At 39.2% G+C, this 19,707-nt stretch overlaps 1 protein-coding gene across 2 annotated transcripts; it reads left to right on the top strand.

Moving 5' to 3' along the window:
• Positions 1-219: 219 nt before the first annotated feature.
• SLC10A2 (solute carrier family 10 member 2) lies at positions 220-19,152 on the top strand. Of its 2 annotated transcripts, none has more exons than XM_012752047.2 (6): positions 220-678; positions 6,669-6,787; positions 10,960-11,048; positions 12,114-12,289; positions 13,750-13,907; positions 16,869-19,152. In XM_012752047.2, the coding sequence occupies exons 1-6, from the start codon at positions 302-304 to the stop codon at positions 16,970-16,972; spliced, it is 1,023 nt and encodes a 340-aa protein (XP_012607501.2). In that variant the 5' UTR covers positions 220-301; the 3' UTR covers positions 16,973-19,152. The 2 variants fall into 2 exon arrangements, with proteins under 2 accessions (XP_012607501.2, XP_075865403.1); XM_076009288.1 differs by having other exon boundaries at positions 12,114-12,180.
• The last annotated feature ends 555 nt before the right edge of the window (positions 19,153-19,707 follow it).

Genomic DNA, 19,707 nt, shown 5'->3' on the forward strand with positions numbered 1-19,707 from the left:
CAATAAATGATTAATTATAACTCTCTGTCTTGACCAATAATTTTGCTGGACTTTTTATGATTCATAATTTGAACTGTGTTGTAATATTACCCCTCGAAACTGACATACTAGCATTTATTGTTTTTTATTGCATCTCTAAGGTGGCGTTTGAAAGAGGCTCCAAGTGACACATGTTTAGGAAGAGTTTAAAAGTGTGGACATGGTTGCAGTATAACTAGTCTTCACTGGCAGCAGAGCGAGGACCCAGGGACCAGAGCTTCCGTCCTGTGGACTTAGCCTTTTTTGAGCAGCCGACCCAACAATGAATAATTCTACGGGCTGTCTGGCCAATGCGACAGTTTGCAATGGTACATCCTGTGTGGTAGCTGACAGCAATTTCAATACCATTCTAAGTGTGGTCCTGAGTACCGTGCTGACCATCCTGTTGGCCTTGGTGATGTTCTCCATGGGATGCAATGTGGAATTCAAGAAATTCCTCGGACACATCAAGCGGCCGTGGGGCATCTGTGTGGGCTTCCTCTGTCAGTTTGGAATCATGCCCCTCACAGGATTCATCCTGTCGGTGGCCTTTGACATCCTCCCCATCCAGGCTGTGGTGGTTCTCATCATGGGCTGCTGCCCCGGAGGAACGGCCTCCAATATCTTGGCCTATTGGGTTGATGGTGACATGGACCTGAGGTAAGAGATCTACTCTAACTACTGCAATCGTGCCAAATTCGTCTTTTCAGAAGCCGGTGGCATTCAGAATGTCCATCCGATCTGCCATTGATCCAAAGTGCGACCAAGGAATTAAATGGGGGAAAAAAAATGCATTTGCGTGCCTCCCAGCACAGCTGCTTAGCTATTGGAATCTGGGGATTACATTTCGTGTTTGTGTTTTTAAATCTAACTCAGTTAACAGGGAGCTGCATAATTGCTATTTATCTCTGGGATAAGATTCAAAGCTTTTCAAAAAAGGAATCTTATCCAAGCCACAAGCTGCAGCTGAGGAAGTTTATCCTGTTGGTATCAGGAAAAAAGAAAAACCAGAAACAAAAACCACTTTCTTTGTAATAATGAGGAGCTCTGGGTGCAATCATGAAATCAAACTGTCCATCAAACATTACAACCTATGGTGAGACAATGGTCAGCTCCACCAAATACAGCCAGGTCTTTGGACAAACTTTTTCTTGGTGTAAAACCTAAGGAAGAATTCATAAATTTGCTTTACCTCTACTGGCATTAAAAGAAAAAAAAAAGCCTACAGCAGCTTTTTTAAAAATTATGCTTACCTTACTATAAAATAAACAGAAAATGGTTTTTCCACTTCCCACAGAGTAATCTAAATTGCAATGTTTGCCCAATTCATCTTGTGCCAGTCTGAACTAGCGCTGGGGGGAGAAAAAACTAATAGAAATAAGAAGAAGCATTAACGGGACTAGACCAAGAATTTTAATGCTGAATGTTGAATAGACAATATCTTCTTCCTTACCTCACAATTCCTCATTTCCTGTGAAAGGTGTGCATTTCTGCAAACCATCCAGGTGTTTATGCAACGTGTGTTTGTTAAACACTGTACAGTAGGCAATCAGCTCTGTTAATCCCCGCCTACTAAACGCAGAGGAGAGAAGTGCCAAGTGTAGAAATGTACCCACTGGGTTGATCAAGTGCCTAGTGAGCAATTAGGAACCTGCTGTCTTATTTCAACTGGTGCTGATTTCTCCAGAAACTTTACAAAAATCATATGAACCATATACTTTCACATTACTTAGTTTTCACATAAGAAAATACAGTATCCACCTTGCAATAGACTTATTTTAAGATAAGCCCTATAAAGGAATAAACAATTCCAAGTGCTATTCAGGCTTAGTTAATCTGTGAACCACAATATAACAATAAGGGATTTTTTAGACTTCAATTTAGTTTGACCTGGACACAGGTACACAGAAGTGAGAATTCTAAATACTAGCACCTATTAAACTAAAAAGAATAAGCTGAAATATTGGGCTTTGCCCTCCACTAACCAGCTTTTACATAACATCTGTAATTTTTAAACGATGCAGAAGAGTCTTATACCCCAACATAATGCCACACATGAAATCCTTTTTATAAGATACAAAAATCATGTGTGATGCTTGGTTGTTTGACTGTTGAAATGGATTCTCTTACATGGGCTAAAATTGTAAGACCTAATCTAAACGCTCCAAGTCACATTTGGCTATGGTTTTAAGGAAATCTTTTTTCTCTTGAAACAAGAGATGATTATGTACTCCTGTCTACCTCATATAACAATTCAAACAAATTATTTTTTAAAATAAGAAATAAGAACCAAAAGTAGGATATGAAATCTTGGTAGAAAACCTCCAGCTGAATCAGTATAAATGAATCAATTCTTCAACAAGGTAGAATACGCTTTACAATGGACATACGTCAACCTCATTTATCCAGAACTCAAGACCCAGTAAAAAAAACTGTACACCCAAAATAAATTCCATGTAATCTTGCAAATGCTCCTTACTCAGAAGCTACTTAACTTTCATCATTCTATGAATAAACTCTGTTGTGCTATTTCCCAACACACAGATGATCAGAAATAAGAAGTAGGGAAGTAAGCAGGGTGTTAGGAAGGCAAGCCTGAGTCCCACCAGGAGCAAGAGAAAGGACCAAAATGCCTTTGAAACAAAGAAAACAATTGACAAAACCCTCTGCCTTACTTATTCTAGGGACAGACAGCCCTGTGAATACAAGAAGGCATCACTGTATTTTAGCACAGTGAACGATGATGTTGATCACAATGGGCCGTAATTATTAAGAAGAGGTTAAATTACACTGCCGTGTAAGATGGTGACATTATGAATTGTGTATGTTAGGGAGAAAATAGTGTTCAAAACTTTCTTTAAACAAATTAAGAGAGTAAAACTTCAGTTATTTGGGTAACAGTTTTCCAAAACTTTTTATTTCTCTGGAGTATTTGATAACTAAAGTCTCATGATGGTTTACTTAGACACAATCCTATCTAACATTTATATTTCCAATTCTGGACTCTTGGAACTTTATCTTCTCCATCCTCACTTGAACTCCAGCAGTGGCAGTCAAGACATAATTGCTTATATTAACAGGTACCTTCACTGATTAGCTGATACCACACAGTGCCAGCAAAACAATTCCACCTGGCTTTAATTTTCCCGGATGTTGTTCTTGAGAAACCAAAACATTTCCCAGTCACCCTATTAGCTCTTCTGAACCTGGAAAGCCATGGCATTTTGCAATCTCTAGCAACTTAAAAAATATATAGATAATAATAAAAATGAAATAAAATAAAAAAATAATATATATAGTTATCCTTGCTCATTGAAGTATAGCAAGTGATCCCTGGCTTTCTGACTTATCATAAATCCAAAGCAATCCCTCCTATGCCGACCACATGAATGTCCAGCTCCTTTCTACTCTGGGAGAGCTAGACCAACACCATTTGATTTTTCCTTTATCCTGCCTCAAAGTAACCAAACTTCGTGTCTCTGATGTAGGATTTATTTTTATTTCACTCTATAATATTTAAATATAGTATGTATAATACATGTTATATATGTAATATATGTAATATATATATAATGTGTCATGATATATACATATCATGTATATATCATGTATCATGCACAGGGTGCATGTATCATGCACAGGGTGAACTCCTCAAAATGCATTGATGTATTTTACCCTCCAAAGAATCCTCTGAAGTCAGTACTCTTATTTCCTGCATTTGATAGATGATAAAATTAAGGTTTATAACTTTGGCCAAGTTCGTTGAGTCAGAGCATGTCAGAGTCAGAACTGGAATCCAGACCTATCCGCCACCCCTGTCGCAAATCAGAAACTGCTCTACATGGTTTCTGTCACTCATCACTTCTCCAGTTTGCAGCACCAACCATTGTACATTTTTGATCCTTCAAACTTGGTGTTTCACTTGTAATATGATTGCAATCTTTTTTTTTTTTTTTTTTTTTTTTTTTTTGAGAGAGAGTCTCACTTTGTTGCCAAGGCTAGAGTGAGTGCCGTGGCGTCAGCCTAGCTCACAGCAACCTCAGACTCCTGGGCTCAAGCGATCCTTCTGTCTCAGCCTCCCAAGTAGCTGGGACTACAGGCATGCGCCACCATGCCCGGCTAATTTTTTCTATATATATTAGTTGGCCAATTAGTTTCTTTCTATTTATAGTAGAGACGGGGTCTCGCTCTTGCTCAGGCTGATTTTGAACTCCCGACCTCGAGCAATCCGCCCGCCTCGGCCTCCCAGAGAGCTAGGATTACAGGCGTGAGCCACCGCGCCCGGCCATGATTGCAATCTTATGCGTTTCATTATCGCTGATTTCACTGAATTCCTCAGCATTTACTAAAATTTCACTTATTCTTTCTTTTATTTCCACCCACACACACAAAATTCTTCCTGGCAGTTAATAGAGCCAAAGCCAGGAATTAAAGCCAAGAGATGTTTCCATTTTCTTACACATTAGTATTTTGTCTTACTTCTACATAAATTCATGGTAATATTTTTATTTTATTTTTGACCATTATGCCTTTTATAAAACTTCAAATTTTCTATGTAAAATAATTTTTTGCTAAGTTATTCCCCTATATTGTCCCTTCAAATTCTTTATCTGTGAGTTGTTTTTAATCTCATTTTGAGGGGTTTGACTTTGTTCTCACATTAGTTCACATAGTGTCAGTTTCCGGCCACCTCCTCTTGTCCCTCCTTGTCAGGATTGCCCACTAAATCCAAGCCTTTTCCTTCTCCAACTCCTGTTGTCCTGCCTCGTGGTTTTTAAAAAACTGTTCTCACCAAACTCAAAAGCATGATATAGCCTCACAAATCACCTTAGCAATAGTTCAGAATTTGGAATTTCAGGAATTTGAAAACAAAACAAAACAAAAAAGAAAGAAGCAGATTCCTTTTAAATTTTTTCTTACAGTTTAAATCAAAACAAAACAAAAAAATTAACAGCCTTCTCTTCACTGTGATCCAATGATTTCTCCCCCCTCCCCCCGATACTCCCATGACTTTGTAGAAAACATGTTGGATTCACAGGAATAAAAGCGATTTTATTATGGGGACAACTTTAAGTCCATTCTAATATATTTACAAAAATAAAAGGTAGAAAAAGAGAATGGTGAAGGAGGGGAGGAGAAAAGAGAGAGAGAGGAAAAAATCACCTTCAAACTCTAGTATTTTAGTTATAAGTAGGACACAGTGCTATTAATAGCAAATTAACTTATTTTTCTGATGTAGGACTCTGCCTTAGCATCTTAGTTTGTATCTAAATTAAGTTAACCTATGACCAGAATAGATTGAACTTGTTAGTATTTTAAATGCATCTCTAGCATTGGTTATTTTTATAATATTTTAGCTCTACTAAAACAAGTAATTTTATGTAAATTCTTTAAATCCATTTTAAGTGAGGTCATTTCTGGTTAAAAAGAAAATTATTAGGGAAGTTAAGCCCCATGAGAGATAGACTTTGCCCCACCGTTTATTCTGCCAAAACTGTGCAAATTTATCTCCATGCATTGAAAGGAAATTTCTCACCTCTAGCTACTTTCCTTAGCATAGGATGGCATTGTTTTGTTGCTGTTTAGGGGCGACAGGTGATACAAATATTTAACATTTTCCTTCAAGGACACACATAATACCCTTAAGAAATTGCTACTCTGATAGAATCAGTGCTACAGCTATTGGGGAAAGAGCCTTCAGAAAAATTGCTCTAAGTTTCCTGATTCTATTTGTTGGAACATAAAATACACAAACTTACGGCTGTCTGCTTCCAACCCAGACAGAGTGTGGATTTAGAGCCCAGGCATTAGGGGCAAAGAGCGTGCCCCCATGATACAAGGCATGTTTAGGGGGACCAGGATGATTCACTACCAAAAATGTCTCCTCCATCCACTGCCATGGTGCTGGCATGGCATCATTTGGTATTAATTCCTCCACATTGAAAGCCAAAATCCACTTACTCAGTCAGACCCACTTACTAAAATACAAATGCTCTCAACAGGAAGGATACCATATCCTGGTTCTTCTGAACACACATTTGGTGTAAATAAATTGTCAGTGGCGTACTCAGCCCTAAGGACTTGGGTCTGCACTGCCTGCCTGCATGCTTTCTTTGGTTTATTAAGTCAGTTCACTCTTCTTTTCTCATGCTATGGCCACTTGCACAGTAATTTATCTGCTTCATGGAAACACACTGAGGCCTCCCCCCTCAGACACACGCTGTATCCCAAAGGCCGCAGAGGCCCGTCTCATGCCAGGTGGTCAGAACGTGAGGTCCCCTGTAGCCTTGGCTGGTGTAAGTGTGTTTGCTGTTCTCTGACTGGATGTTTGAAGAGTGGCACATCCAGGCACCTGTGTCTTGTCTAACAATGAGTTTAAACCATCGTCAAATACCTTCTCTCACCCTCGAGAACAGGTGGGGAAGAAAAGATAGAGTAAGGCAAAGTAGAGAGACACCAAATGTGGCCCCTTTTGCCCAAGGCCAGGCCCTGCACAAACTTGGGCACACGTGTATTTCCACCCCTCGTGCTGGATGATGCTCCTGCTTGAGACGGGCCCCTGCAGGACTTCCTAATCGTGAATTGAAGATGAAACATCCTCTCCCCTAGAAACCACAGGTGGACGTGTCAACCTGCCTGTTTCCTTTCAGCGTCAGCATGACCACATGCTCCACCCTGCTCGCCCTGGGAATGATGCCGCTGTGCCTCCTCATCTATACCAAAATGTGGGTCGACTCTGGGACCATAATAATTCCCTATGATAGCATAGGTAAGTCGTTCCTCTGCAAGAGCGTTTAACGGTACCCTCAAACTCTCTGCTTCTCCCCTGCTATGTTCTCAGACCAGGCTCACCCAGCCATGATTTACCTCCTGCTCTAGTGGCAGTTTTTGCCCAATTAGAGTTTCGGTGAAAAGTCCCTCCTGCACTTGGATGGGCACTGGCAGAGCGTAAATTCTCGAGCCTTGACCCTAAGGGAGAATCTCCTTTTTCTTCAGTTCAAATCACCAGGGGGATGAGCTTCCCCCACCAGCAGTCTGGACTGAGGAGGTTTACGTGCATGTGTATGTTCATGTGATGGTTTCGTACAGAGCCCCTGGTAGGTGATCCTGAGTGTCACAGTGAGAAACTACCAGATGAAACTCTGTTCGTAACACTCAGCCATGAACCACCTCTTGATTCAGAAGTTGACTTAACGGCATGGGGTATATTTCATGCCCCAGACATCAAATTTGGTGGTTATGACTCCTTCTCCACTCATTTCAACTCCTGGATGTTCGCCCCATCCCAACGGAGCTTCTTTTCTGTTTCTGGGAAAACAAATGGTGATGGGAGATTAAGTTACTGGTGTAACATTGGGATGAGGGTTAAGAGAAGAACAAGATAGCTCCTGGCTTACCGAAAGTAGGCATTTCCCACAGAACTAGCATGGTAACGGATGATATGTAGTTGAAATAGTCCATCAGTACCAGTCAACAGGTACATTACCTGCTAAATGGTATTTTTTTCCCACTCACCTTGGAAACAAATCCCAGTGATTTGTCTCAAGAAGGTGTGAGTTTCCCACTGAATATAAGCAAAGGCCCAATGGTGACTCATCAGGATGTTTGTGAAATGGATTCCTGTTGGGGTGGGAGGCTGAACTAAAATTTCTTCCATTTCTAAGAAAGATTGGTTTTGAAATGAAATGTGATTGAGGGTATGTACAACTGAGTTAGAACTGACTTTGTGAACACTGATTGGAGATGATTTGTATTACAATATTTTCAGATAGTCTCTTCTGTCTTCTCCATCCCCTACTCTTACCATGACAGTAGACCAAAAGAAAGAAAGTGGTCCTCCTTGACACAACCTATTCAGTATGAGTTTTTTCAGTACAAGATCCTTCTACTGACCCCTGGGGAACTCCTTCATATCAGATATAATCCCCTGAAAACAGATTTTAGAGTGACCCTCCATGACCACCTGCCTATGCCTCACACTTAACTCTCTGGCTTCTCCCTCAATGGACACCTTCCCTAGAGTTAAAAAATGCAGTTCATTTGAATGGTAAAAACATTGCATGCCTCTCAAATAACCTACCTGCCAAGTGAGGAGTTTTGACTCCACATTACTCATTTGTATAAGAAAATAATTTAAGGCTTAAAATATTGTTCTTTTGATATTCATTCCCTTCTGGAAAGTGTCCCATAAGAATTTTCTGAGTAATTCTAACTACAGTGTGAATGGCTCATATTATTGCCTTTAATATGAATACATTTTGAAAGAAAGGAGGAGAAAATAAGAAATTAATTAGCATCCCAATGAAGGGAAAGGTCATGATAAAAAGAGGTCAAGAGTAAAAAGCAAAGAGAAAGAGGAAAAGAGAAAAGAAAAAGAGGAAAAGAGTAAAGAAAAAGCAAAAGGTAACGAAAAGAAAGAGGAGTTTGAAAACCAAAGATATTCACTGTGCTTCTCAGAATAATGCTTGCCCTGGCCTATTCGCCAGCCTAACGTTTTTTGCTATTGGTTTTTTTTTTTTTTTAGTCCTTTAATATAGAAAACAAATGAGCTGACTGCTTCACAAGATGTTATTGTCCCTTTATAAATGAGGAAATTGAGTCTCAGGGTAATTGTTTAATTTGCCCAAGATCATGGGGAACTGGAGATACCCCCCCCCCCCCCCCCCCCGGTCTGCTTTCCACCCTGCTCTGTGGGCAGGCACTGTGCTCGGTACAGCTTGCACGCGGTGCTCAGCGTGCCCCAGCGATTCCGTAAACCCCTGCTGAGCCCCCTCAGACGCCCGCATCTGGATGGGGAGGAGGCAGACTGCACAACTGGAACCACTAGAGAAGCACTGTAGCAAGTTGTTGTACCTACTCCTCTCTACCCAGTATTTGTGAGTGGCTCGTGCCAAGAACCTATATCCATTTGGTCACTGTGAGGCAGACATAATTCTACCCATTTTATGCGTGAGGAAACCAAAGCTCAGGGGGATCAGTGATTATCACAGTTCCCACAGTTTGTGAATAAAGGTTCCTCCCCCAGTCTATCGTGTTCCCAGCCCCACCACGTGAATGCATCCACCACTCTCTTTCGTTCTCAGTTTTCTTTCTACCTTTCTGTCCTCTGATACCTACTGTGTAAACTTGATTAAAGACCAACTTGAGCTTTCAGTGGATAACTGTGAGCAGTTGCTTTTTCATTTTACAATGACAGGCATTTTACAGAGAAAGCACAGGCATATGAAGAGTAAATAAAACAAAGGGAGTCTGGAGAAAGGAAAGAGCAAGAGCTTCCGCCCCTCCAGGCAGGAGCCACACACCTGGGTGGAAGGAAAGCAAAGAGTGCCTTTTCCAGGCAACTTCAAGTCCCTGAAAAACTCCATCTGGCCTCCTCTGGTCTGGAGAGGAGAAGCAATTCTGCCCTGGATCTCAGCAGGTGATCCTGCTTGCAAGTTTATCCTGTTGCCTTGGGCTGCTCAAAGAGATAAGGACTCTTTGCATGAGGGACCAAGCAGACAGGACACATTAAAACTATACCCAAAACCTAACCACACTTGCATCCTAAGCACAGTATTTGCACCCAGATTTAAGCTACCACAGCACAAATTTCTATCAAGATGGTTGTAATTTAAAGCCTACAAACTTCACAAAACTTAGCAAACCAACTAGAGACCCAAGAGAAGAAGTCTTCTCCCAACGTAGCAGATGCAGGGAAAAAGGATTTTTCTAGGCGATCTTACCAGTACATCTGCCAATGCCTCTTTTCTATATCCTTTGTTCTATTATTTCTTCCTTATTCCCTCCTACCTATCTTTTTTTTGTCCCCCGTTACTCTTAGTACCCTTAGTCATTATTTAATTCTGCTGAGTAACTTCTGGACAAAAATAATTGCTGGCTGTTACCTTGCCAGGAGGACTAGAAGGCGACAAAGAAATGTTTTCATCATCGTCATGTGATGATGATGATTTAGAATTTCCTTCTAAATTAATATCAGCAGCCTTGGAATCTAGACTCTATTTTCCATCCCTGTTCAATCTACCCCAATACTAAGCAACATCCACTCTCAGAATTTCACTATTCAATTCCACTTTCTCATACTGCTTTAAAATAAAAGGATGTTTGGAAAAGAAAACCCATGAAAAGTTAGAAGTTGTTGGTATTATATAAAAACAGTTATTGGACAAATAAGTGTTAAATAATATGGGGAAACAAACCATATGTCACATGAGCAGCAGTAAATTAAGCATGGTGAAATTGAAGTATGACTCTTTTATCTGGCTGGGTGAGCACGTTGCTGCAAAGAATTATAATTACATGAGAGGTCGCCAAATATATTATCCCATGGAAAATTTAAAGCATGCTTTTTCAACCTATTCTCTCACCTCTCTGCTATAGATTTCAATAACCAATGCTAGTTTTAACTGGAAGTCCTGAGCCATCAGAATGCCTAGAGATCCTGAGCTAATTTTGAACATGTTCTTTTATTTCTTTTATTTTGAAAATATTTTGAAATATTTATTTTATTTCTACTTCCATGAAGTAACACACAGATATAAAATATCATCAATGTACAGCACAATAACACACACACACACACACACACACACGTGGGCAAGGTATTTTTCCTAGGGGTATAAAGATCCAAAGACCAAATAAGCCAAGATTTTGACAAATTGAAACTAAAATATATTATTAGTATAAGAAACTGAAAAAATAACCCAGGATTTAGGGAAAGGATTTATATCATCAATAGTATCAATTTTCAACCAGTAATATTAAATGATTTAGTGGATTGGGTACAGAAGTAGAGTATGTGTGTGTGTTTAATTCCATATTCTGTTTTGCACATTCAAGAAGGTAGATGAAATACTACCTAAGACTTTTTCAGCTTGCTTACTCTTTTGTCTTTCTCTTTCTGTGTTATATTCTGTTATCAAATTGCTCTTCTGTCACCTTTAGGAGTTTCTTTGGTTGCTCTCGTTGTTCCTGTTGCCTGTGGAATGTTTGTTAATCACAAATGGCCCCAAAAAGCGAAGATCATACTTAAAGTAAGTATCCCATGGTATCGGCACAAGTAAATGCTCCACAGTAAGAACTGAAGTGATATGGTTTTTCTATCCACTAAATTGTTTTATTCTCATTATATGATTACCTCCTAGCAGAACCTGAAGTTATTAGCCATACAGTCCACTTTTCTAGAATGTTCTTCATTGTCCATCCACAGGACAAATTCCCATCCATCTTTGAGACACTCAATGCAAACATCGCCTCTTGGTTTTACTCTAGTCTATTACTACAGCACATTGCTGTTATCTATGCTATGTGAGTTTGTGTTATGAAATATATCTACAGGCTGTCTTAGAAAATAGAATATATCTTTCTTATCTCTGTATCCATATGACCACTTTGGTGCCTGGCAATTGGTATAAAAAAAAACAAAACAGTAACCATTCATTCCTCTTCACCAACTATATTCTAGCTAGTGATATGGATATGGATATAGATGATACAAATAGATTCTGCTACTCAAGGGAAAAAATAGATCAGTTAGTATTCCTTGCTTCTCTGGACAAAAAATGTTATATAATTGTTTTTAATGTGAAAAGGAGAATATAATAACAGTGGCTTATATTTGCATATGTCATTTTTTTAAATTTATAGAGTTTTATGTCCATTTTCTCATTATCATAACAACCATAAAAGGTGGCTGAAGCAAGTTTTTATCCCCGATTACAAATGAAGAGATTAAGATGGAGAAAGGTTCATGATTTACAGAGGCAGAATGGGAAGAGTTGAATCTGGAAGCCAAGTCTTCTAGGCGCTTACTGTAATGGGTTTTCTTCCTCTCTGACAAGGACAATTTGCAAACTAGAAAATCTTCTTCAGGATAATTGAGCATGGACGCTATCTGTCCATGTTGTGTTTTTAAAAATTAAAACATGGGAAATGCACCAGTATTTCCAGTGGGCTGATTGCAGCCTTCAGGCTACAAATATATAAAGAGGCAACTTTATTATCTCTTCTCTAAAGGAAGGAGACAAATCATCTCTGACAAATGCATTTGGATTTGCTTTAAACACAGTGACTGAGTTCACTTCTGCCTTTTCTTCCAGGTTGGGTCCATTGCAGGTGCCATCCTCATCGTGCTCATAGCTGTGGTCGGAGGAATATTGTACCAAGGTGCCTGGGTCATCACTCCCAAACTATGGATTATAGGGACAATATTTCCTGTGGCCGGGTATAGCCTGGGGTTTCTTCTGGCTAGAATAGCTGGTCAGCCCTGGTACAGGTATGGTGTTTTGGTAAATCAGACGGGGAATTTTTGTCTCTAATAGCTGTTGTGTAAGATTGCTAGAGCTACTTTAACATAGAATCACAAACTGAGTGGCTTAAACAGAAATTTATTGTCTCACAGTTTTGGAGACAAGAAGTGAAAATGAAGGTGTTATAGGATTGGTTCTTTCTGAGGACTGTGGGGGAAGGATCTATTTATTATAAGCCTCTCTCTTTGGCTTATAGATGGCTGTCTTCTTCCTATGTTTGTCACACCTTCTCTCCTCTGTACATATCTCTGTGCCCAAATTTCCCCTTTTTATAAGGACACCAGTCATAATGGATTAGGGTGCACCTTAATGACCTCATCTTAACTAATTATATCTGCAATGATCCTATTTCCACATTAGGTCACATTCTGACCTACTAGGACTTCAGCCTATGAATATGGAAGGGAAGAGGACATAATCAACCCATCAAAGCTGTACATAATAATGACAAGATCGAAATCCTTCACCTTTAATCACATTCATCGTCCTATTTCTGAACACATCCCTTCTAAACAGGCTCATTCATTCGTAAAGTATGCAAGTCCCCAGAAAGAAAACACTGACTGCCTCCTTTTTGCTCAAATTCTTCAGGGCCATTCCCCATACAGTGCAAGTCAGCCTCTTCCATTGTTATGCATTCATATTCTCCAAGCAAAGCAAAATCAACAAATGCGGTTAGGTTGGCCTCCTGATATAGGAGGGTCCCTCCAGCCAGCAAGAGGATGAACTCCTCATTCAAAAACACCGAATGTCTGAATGGATTTAGCATTTACGGATTTGGCACTGGGTAAAAACATTTCCTCTCCTACCAAATCCGTGTAAATCAACAGGCACATTTGGAACTGCTGCATGTGTGAGGTTGGGAGGGAGACGAAGGGCATGGGGCAGTGGGAAGAGTGCAGACTGCACCTTGCCCTCTAAGCCTGCCACACACCAAATAGCGGACGGACCTCGGGCCAGGAACTCACTCTCTCTCTGAGTTTTCCTATCTGTAGAATGGGGATAATTTCTACCAGGATTTAAGCAGAACAAAAGAAATTTAGCAATAAAATACTGTATCTTGAGTGTTTTCAGAGCCCCTGCTCTGTGTGCTGCACTGTTACCAAAAACATAACTGAGAAGGGTGAAAGGAACCCTCTTGCCACTTATTGAACACTGTACTAAATGAGCCCGTTCCTCATATATGTAAGGGCTAAATCTATTTGTTTATATTATGTGTAAGATTATATTATTATATAATATACACTAATAAGTAATATATTTGGTAAAAGTCATGTGTCAAATAAACATATATTAAATATATACATTAAAAACATAGACAAAATCCATATAGATATATATCCTTGTTCTCATTATGTCTGCTTTTAATGTTATACAATAACAAAGCAACAACTAAGACGCATACTTCTCTTCACCTTTCTCTTAGGTGCCGAACAGTTGCGTTTGAAACGGGCATGCAGAACACGCAGCTGTGCTCCACCATCGTGCAGCTCTCCTTCACCCAGGAGGAGCTCAACCTCATGTTCACCTTCCCGCTCATCTACAGCATCTTCCAGATCGTCTTCGCAGCGATATTCTTGGGATGTAAGTGGCAACGCTAATCACGTGTCATTATGGCGTTCTTCTTTGAGAAATCCTTGCAGTTGCTAAAATGGCTTTTATAAAAAAAAATTTCCCTGTTCCTGGCAGTGAGTTGTACAAATAAATAAGAGGAAAAGGCCCCTCCTAACACTACCATGAGTTCCCAATTGCTGATGAAGAGACTGTCACTTTACCAAAATGTTCTAGTGAAGATTACTTTTAAGTGAAAAGGAGTGGAAGTCGATTCTCCCCGTTGACTCTTTTCCTCAGTAATTAGGGGGGCATATTAACCTATTAGGAACATTTTACTGTATGCCTTCCCACATGCTTCCAGGAACTCAGAATTTTGGTGATTTTTTTTTTCAAAACATTTGTCTTGATATGCTTTGTAAATATAGGATATTTATCAGAAAATTGGTATATAAAGGATATTTATCAGGCTAAGTTATAAGGCAGAGGTGTGTGTGTATGTATTAAATGCCCATATAATTGAGGCAGTTGAAGCAAAAATTTTCTTTATTTCCAGTGCCTGGTATAGTGAACTTGATTCTTACTTCTACTCCCCTGCAGCATAAGGCTGCCACCCTCTCCCTTCAGGCCCTGCCACCCACCGGCCTTCACTTAGTGGAAACTTTTCCCTGCATTTGGCTTTCCAAGGGCTGATGATGTTTAATGACTGTTTTCTTAATTCTTTCTTTTAATAAAGAAGCTACTTTTTAAAGCTTCACGGCATTTTACTAGGGAATATAAAGGGAAGGTGCACAACAAAAATAATGTGAATGTTAACTTATATAATGCCTGGAGACACCGTTGTGTTTTGTTTTACTTTTCTACTTTGCTCCATTAAGTATTCCACTAGCCTGTGGGTGCTAATCAACCTCTGCAATCCTGTCTTGAATGTTATTCTCAAAGCAGAGGCTTCCTTTCTAGAATGGAAGAATCCACTGAAAACACTCCACTGATTTATCATGGGTCCGGAAGACAGGAGTCCATGGCCTAATAACTTTGTTCTCTTGTACAATAACCTTATTTGATTGTATAGAGGTCGACCCAATTTTGCAGTGAGATTTTGCCGAACGATAACTCAGCAATGTCTACTAGACAAGCTAGAGAAGTGGACTGGTTGACAGAGCAATTAAGTATAGGTGCTAGATGAACAACTAACCCAAAAGAGAATGAGTGATAGAAAATAAGTTGAAGGAATAAGGAAAAGGAAGAACTGGGACTGGTATTGTACTTTTCCACAGTTTTATCAGTAAGTATGAACATAAGAAAGGAATCTTTATTAAGGGTATACAATACCTGGAAACATATTTTAGTGATAGGATTAGAAGTCTAAGTAGTTTTTGGAACAAGGAAAGGAAAGAAGGAAAGAAAAAAAGGAAGAAATGAGGGAAGAAAATAAGGAAGGGAGGGAAAAAGGGATATAGAAGATGTATAGTTTGGTCAAACAAAATCATTGACCCAAGTACAAGTTGAGGGAGGCCCTACTCAAAACAGTTTATAAGTGTTAGATCTTCAAATTGACCATAAGCTCAATTAAATTCAATAATATGGTTCAGTGGCCTTGAAAATAATATATTAGTAATATATTAGTGCAGGGACTGATCTAAAGGAGATATTGATCTTGGCTTACTAAGATCTTTTTTTTTTTTTTTTTTGAGACAGAGTCTCACTTTGTTGCCCAGGCTAGAGTGAGTGCCGTGGCGTCAGCCCAGCTCACAGCAACCTCAAACTCCTGGGCTCAAGCGATCCTCCTGCCTCAGCCTCCCGAGTAGCTGGGACTACAGGCATGCGCCACCATGTCCAGCTAATTTTTTGTATATATTTTTAGTTGGCCAATTAATTTCTTTCTATTTATAGTAGAGACGGGTCTCGCTCTTGCTCAGGCTGGTTTCAAACTCCTGACCTCGAACAATTCACCTGCATCGGCCTCCCAGAGTGCTAGGATTACAAGCGTGAGCCACCGCGCCCGGCCTTAATAAGATCTTTGAAGCAGGTCACTGTCACTCTCAGATGTGTATAATAATGACCATTAACATTTACTAAGCATTCACTATTGCTCACGGACCATGCTAAGCACTTAATTTTATCTCATTTAATGTTCACAATTGCCCTGTATGATAGGTCATATTATCATAGCAACTTTATATGTGAGGTATTGGAATTTGAGAGCTCCAATAAATAATACCTTCTGTTCTCCTGTTGATTTTGTAACCAATGGAGAGGCACAAGAAAAATTAGATATTTAGATAACAAAATAGCCTTTTTTATTGGAACATACAGCTTGAATCTGGGACCAAACGGGCTTGTGGAAACTGCCCCTCCACCCACGGCCTCACACATGTGCAGACGTACACTCACATACACATGCATAGTAAAGACATGGACTGCAGGTCTTCCCTGGCAGGGCGGAGCCGGTTCTGGTGACCTGACCTCAAAACTAGGAGGACCAGCAGCTCCACAGAAGACAGGAAAGCCAATCAGCCAAAGCTCTTCACCCACAGGAGAGAATGAGAGAAGGCAGGGAGAAAACAGGAGTGTTGTTCTAGTTCAAGTCCTTCCACAAGGACCATCGGCCAAGGTCCTGGACATTGCACTGCAGTATGTAGTGTATTTATTGAGGACTAGCACGTTAACTGGGATGTAGTGGTATAGAACTCTTGCTTCTCTTCATTCTTCCTATTGACAAGTACCATGTGCAGGGCTGAATGCCTGAGGAAGTCTTCTGGCTGCCCTGAGCAAATATCCCCTAAAGTTGTATGTAAGGTCTTCCTGAAGTGCATTCGTCCCTCATGCCATGAGTGGTCATAAGACTAAGAACGAAGATTGCTTTCTCTAAGGTGCCTCTATTCCTACCGAAAATGGAAACTGCTTTGAGTCATAGAGTATAATCACTATCCAAAATAGTTTTGCAGCTTATTACTGTGACATTTACTTAACTTCCTGTGTCTTATTTTCTAGGTTATTGGGTATACAAGAAATGTCGTGGAGAAAATAATGAGGAATTTCTAGAAAAAAAAGACAATGAAACAGAGTCAGAGACATCGGTTTATAAGATGAATTGATGATTTCAACCAGATGAAAAGTGGACACCAAGTAGACAAAACAGAAGAGTTCTAAAGGACAATCTTAAACTATAACTACATTTAATTACTTGTTTTGTGAGGATACTTGGCAGGAAAAAGTTAAAGTGAAAGTTTCAATTTTAATTGAATTTATCTGTTGGTTTTGGTACCAAGTGGTTGTGGTCTAATTCTCTGATGGGAGAAATATTATTTTTGTGTGTATGTGTATATATACAAGTATATATACTTCATATATGTATATATACACACGTATACTGTTATTGAGATATACCCCAAAACTATCTTCAGACTAAACCTGACATAGGTAACACTGAGAACAAGAACCTCGTAACACTGAAACTGAATTTTTAGGCAGAAACTCATAACCCAGAGATGAGGAACTGACTTTTGTAGGGTAAGGCACATGTAATGAATTAGTATTGTAGTCATCAAGATTTTCTTCAGTATTTATGATTGTGAAAAGATTGACCTGAACATATTCCACTGACATTTTAATCATTATTTTGAAAACTTTACAAACTATTTATTTATATAACTTTGTAATATAACAGGTAAATACCTGACTTCCTGTATTTTTTTTAAATACTGCCTTCTCCAGTGACAGTGCCAAAACAGAAATGTGGGGAAATTATTATGATATGGAATTCAATAACCAAATTGGAATCAGATTTTTAACTCATCAGGAATATTGCACATTGGTTGCTCTACCTCAGGGGGTCCAATGATGGCCATTAGAGCTTTCAAGAAAAAAGAGAATTTTTTCAAATGGTTGAATTTGGTAAAAAGCTCTTCAAGCCCTGGAAAGGGACTTCCTCAAGGTTTGCCTACGTGAGGCAGATCCACAGTGGCTAATCTGATAGCTATTCAGTTTATACACAGCATGCACAGTAGGCTTGTAAGTTGTGAGGTGGCAGGAGGTGCAAAGACAGTAGAAGTATTGGGAGAAATACCATGATTCCCAATGAATTCTATGGGATGAATGAATTCTATGGGAGATAATGTGAAATACATAGAAAAGCACAAACAACAGAAACCCAGTTGAAATGCTTGCCCAGAGTCAATTAGATGTGCAGTAGTAAGTAGTTATAAGAAGAGTCAGGTAAAGGAAGACCCAGAAAGTGAATATTAAACAGTGTTTGAAGAAGAGGACTGGTCTCAGGGTCCAGAAGTAGCAAGGGCCTTGCCAGCCAAGAGAGTGCTTTAGATGTTGTAATTAGATGTAACCAATGGAAGCAAGGAAGATTTGATAAATCCTTTGCCAGGCTTTGATGGGTGCCAGGGGCAAACAACTGGTCAAGTATTGGGTTCTCAGCTATGAGATCTAATTTAATACCCTGTCCCTCATTTTGCAGCACAATGAATGCACGTTCTTAACTCAGTCCTTAGTGGGTTTAGTTCCATTTTACATTTTGATATTTTCACTGCATTTGAAAGATTCCCTTTCAAGTGTGTTGGCTCCAAAGGGCTTTATGCATTTGAATGTTCTTGTTCAGAACCTACTGGTGCTCCTAAACATCACAGGAACAGGACATCAACTTAGTTCTTCCGGTAGAGGATAAGGGATTCTGTTTTTAAAAGTTACAGCATTTACCTTTTTATACAAGGTTCACATTTACAATTGAATAAGGCCTCCATATTTTTACATCATTAGACAAATGGACTAAAATGGACTATAGATTTTTTTTAAGGGATAGTGGGAGAGAAGGTATAGAGTTTCTTCTTAGTGAGTGTCAAAGAATATGTTTTCAGTGGTGGAAAAGAAGACTTTTCAGTCTATCGGTAAAGTACATCCCACACTTTCTCATCAAACAGAAAACAGACAGGTGCACTAAAGACACACTGTGAATTCATATCCTAATTTCAACACACCCAAAATCAAGGGCTCAGATGGTAGCAGCTGCAGCAAGCAGGTTTTGCCTCTTTGTTGATCAAGATATGTGAGTGAGACAGAACTTGGCTTTCCTACATGATGTGGTAGCTTGTGAGTTGTGTTTTTTTTCCCTAATGTGCTAGAGGGAAGAAAAATAGCTGAGCTTTCTAAAATGACAGCTCTCTATTTTTAAATGAGTTTGAAAAGTCGATTAAATTATGTATTTTATTGCCTCTGTGAGTATCATATTAAATGAATATTTTATTTTAAAGCCTTGAATAAATGAAAATAGTTTTGTAATGTTTGGTCTAATTGAGTCTTTGTGACTACTGTCAAGATTTTTCTTACTGTTCAATTCTAGAGATATAAATAAGGTAGAGTTTCTCAAATATTAAATTGTTCTTTGAAAAGTGCCTGAAAGAAACTCTTAATTAAATACTCTAATAATTAGGTCTCCCACAGATACTGATTGAGGTTTTCCCCAAGAAAATCATACAGAGGGAACATTAATCAAAGACTCTTAAAAATGGTGTGACAATGATAGCTGATTTAAAAGAATACCAACGTATTTCATGTACTTATAAATAAGCCACCACCTTTTATCAAATGGTGGTACATGCATATCTATACAGAGAAAGAGAGGCTTCAGTTATGAAGCTCATGCATTAAAATTGCCCATCATGAGACTTGAAGAAACTCAGGTTACCAAGCTCATTTGACTCCTCAAAGACATCATTCTGCTTTTCACCTAGGAAACTGTCACTATCTTCCAGCAGGAAACAATGTTTCTTCCTTAGAATATTTGCTACCCCCTTGCTTCTCAATCCTTCAGCTTTTTCAAAAC

This window comes from Microcebus murinus, chromosome 13, assembly GCF_040939455.1.
Source record: "Microcebus murinus isolate Inina chromosome 13, M.murinus_Inina_mat1.0, whole genome shotgun sequence".
Lineage (NCBI taxonomy): Eukaryota > Metazoa > Chordata > Mammalia > Primates > Cheirogaleidae > Microcebus > Microcebus murinus.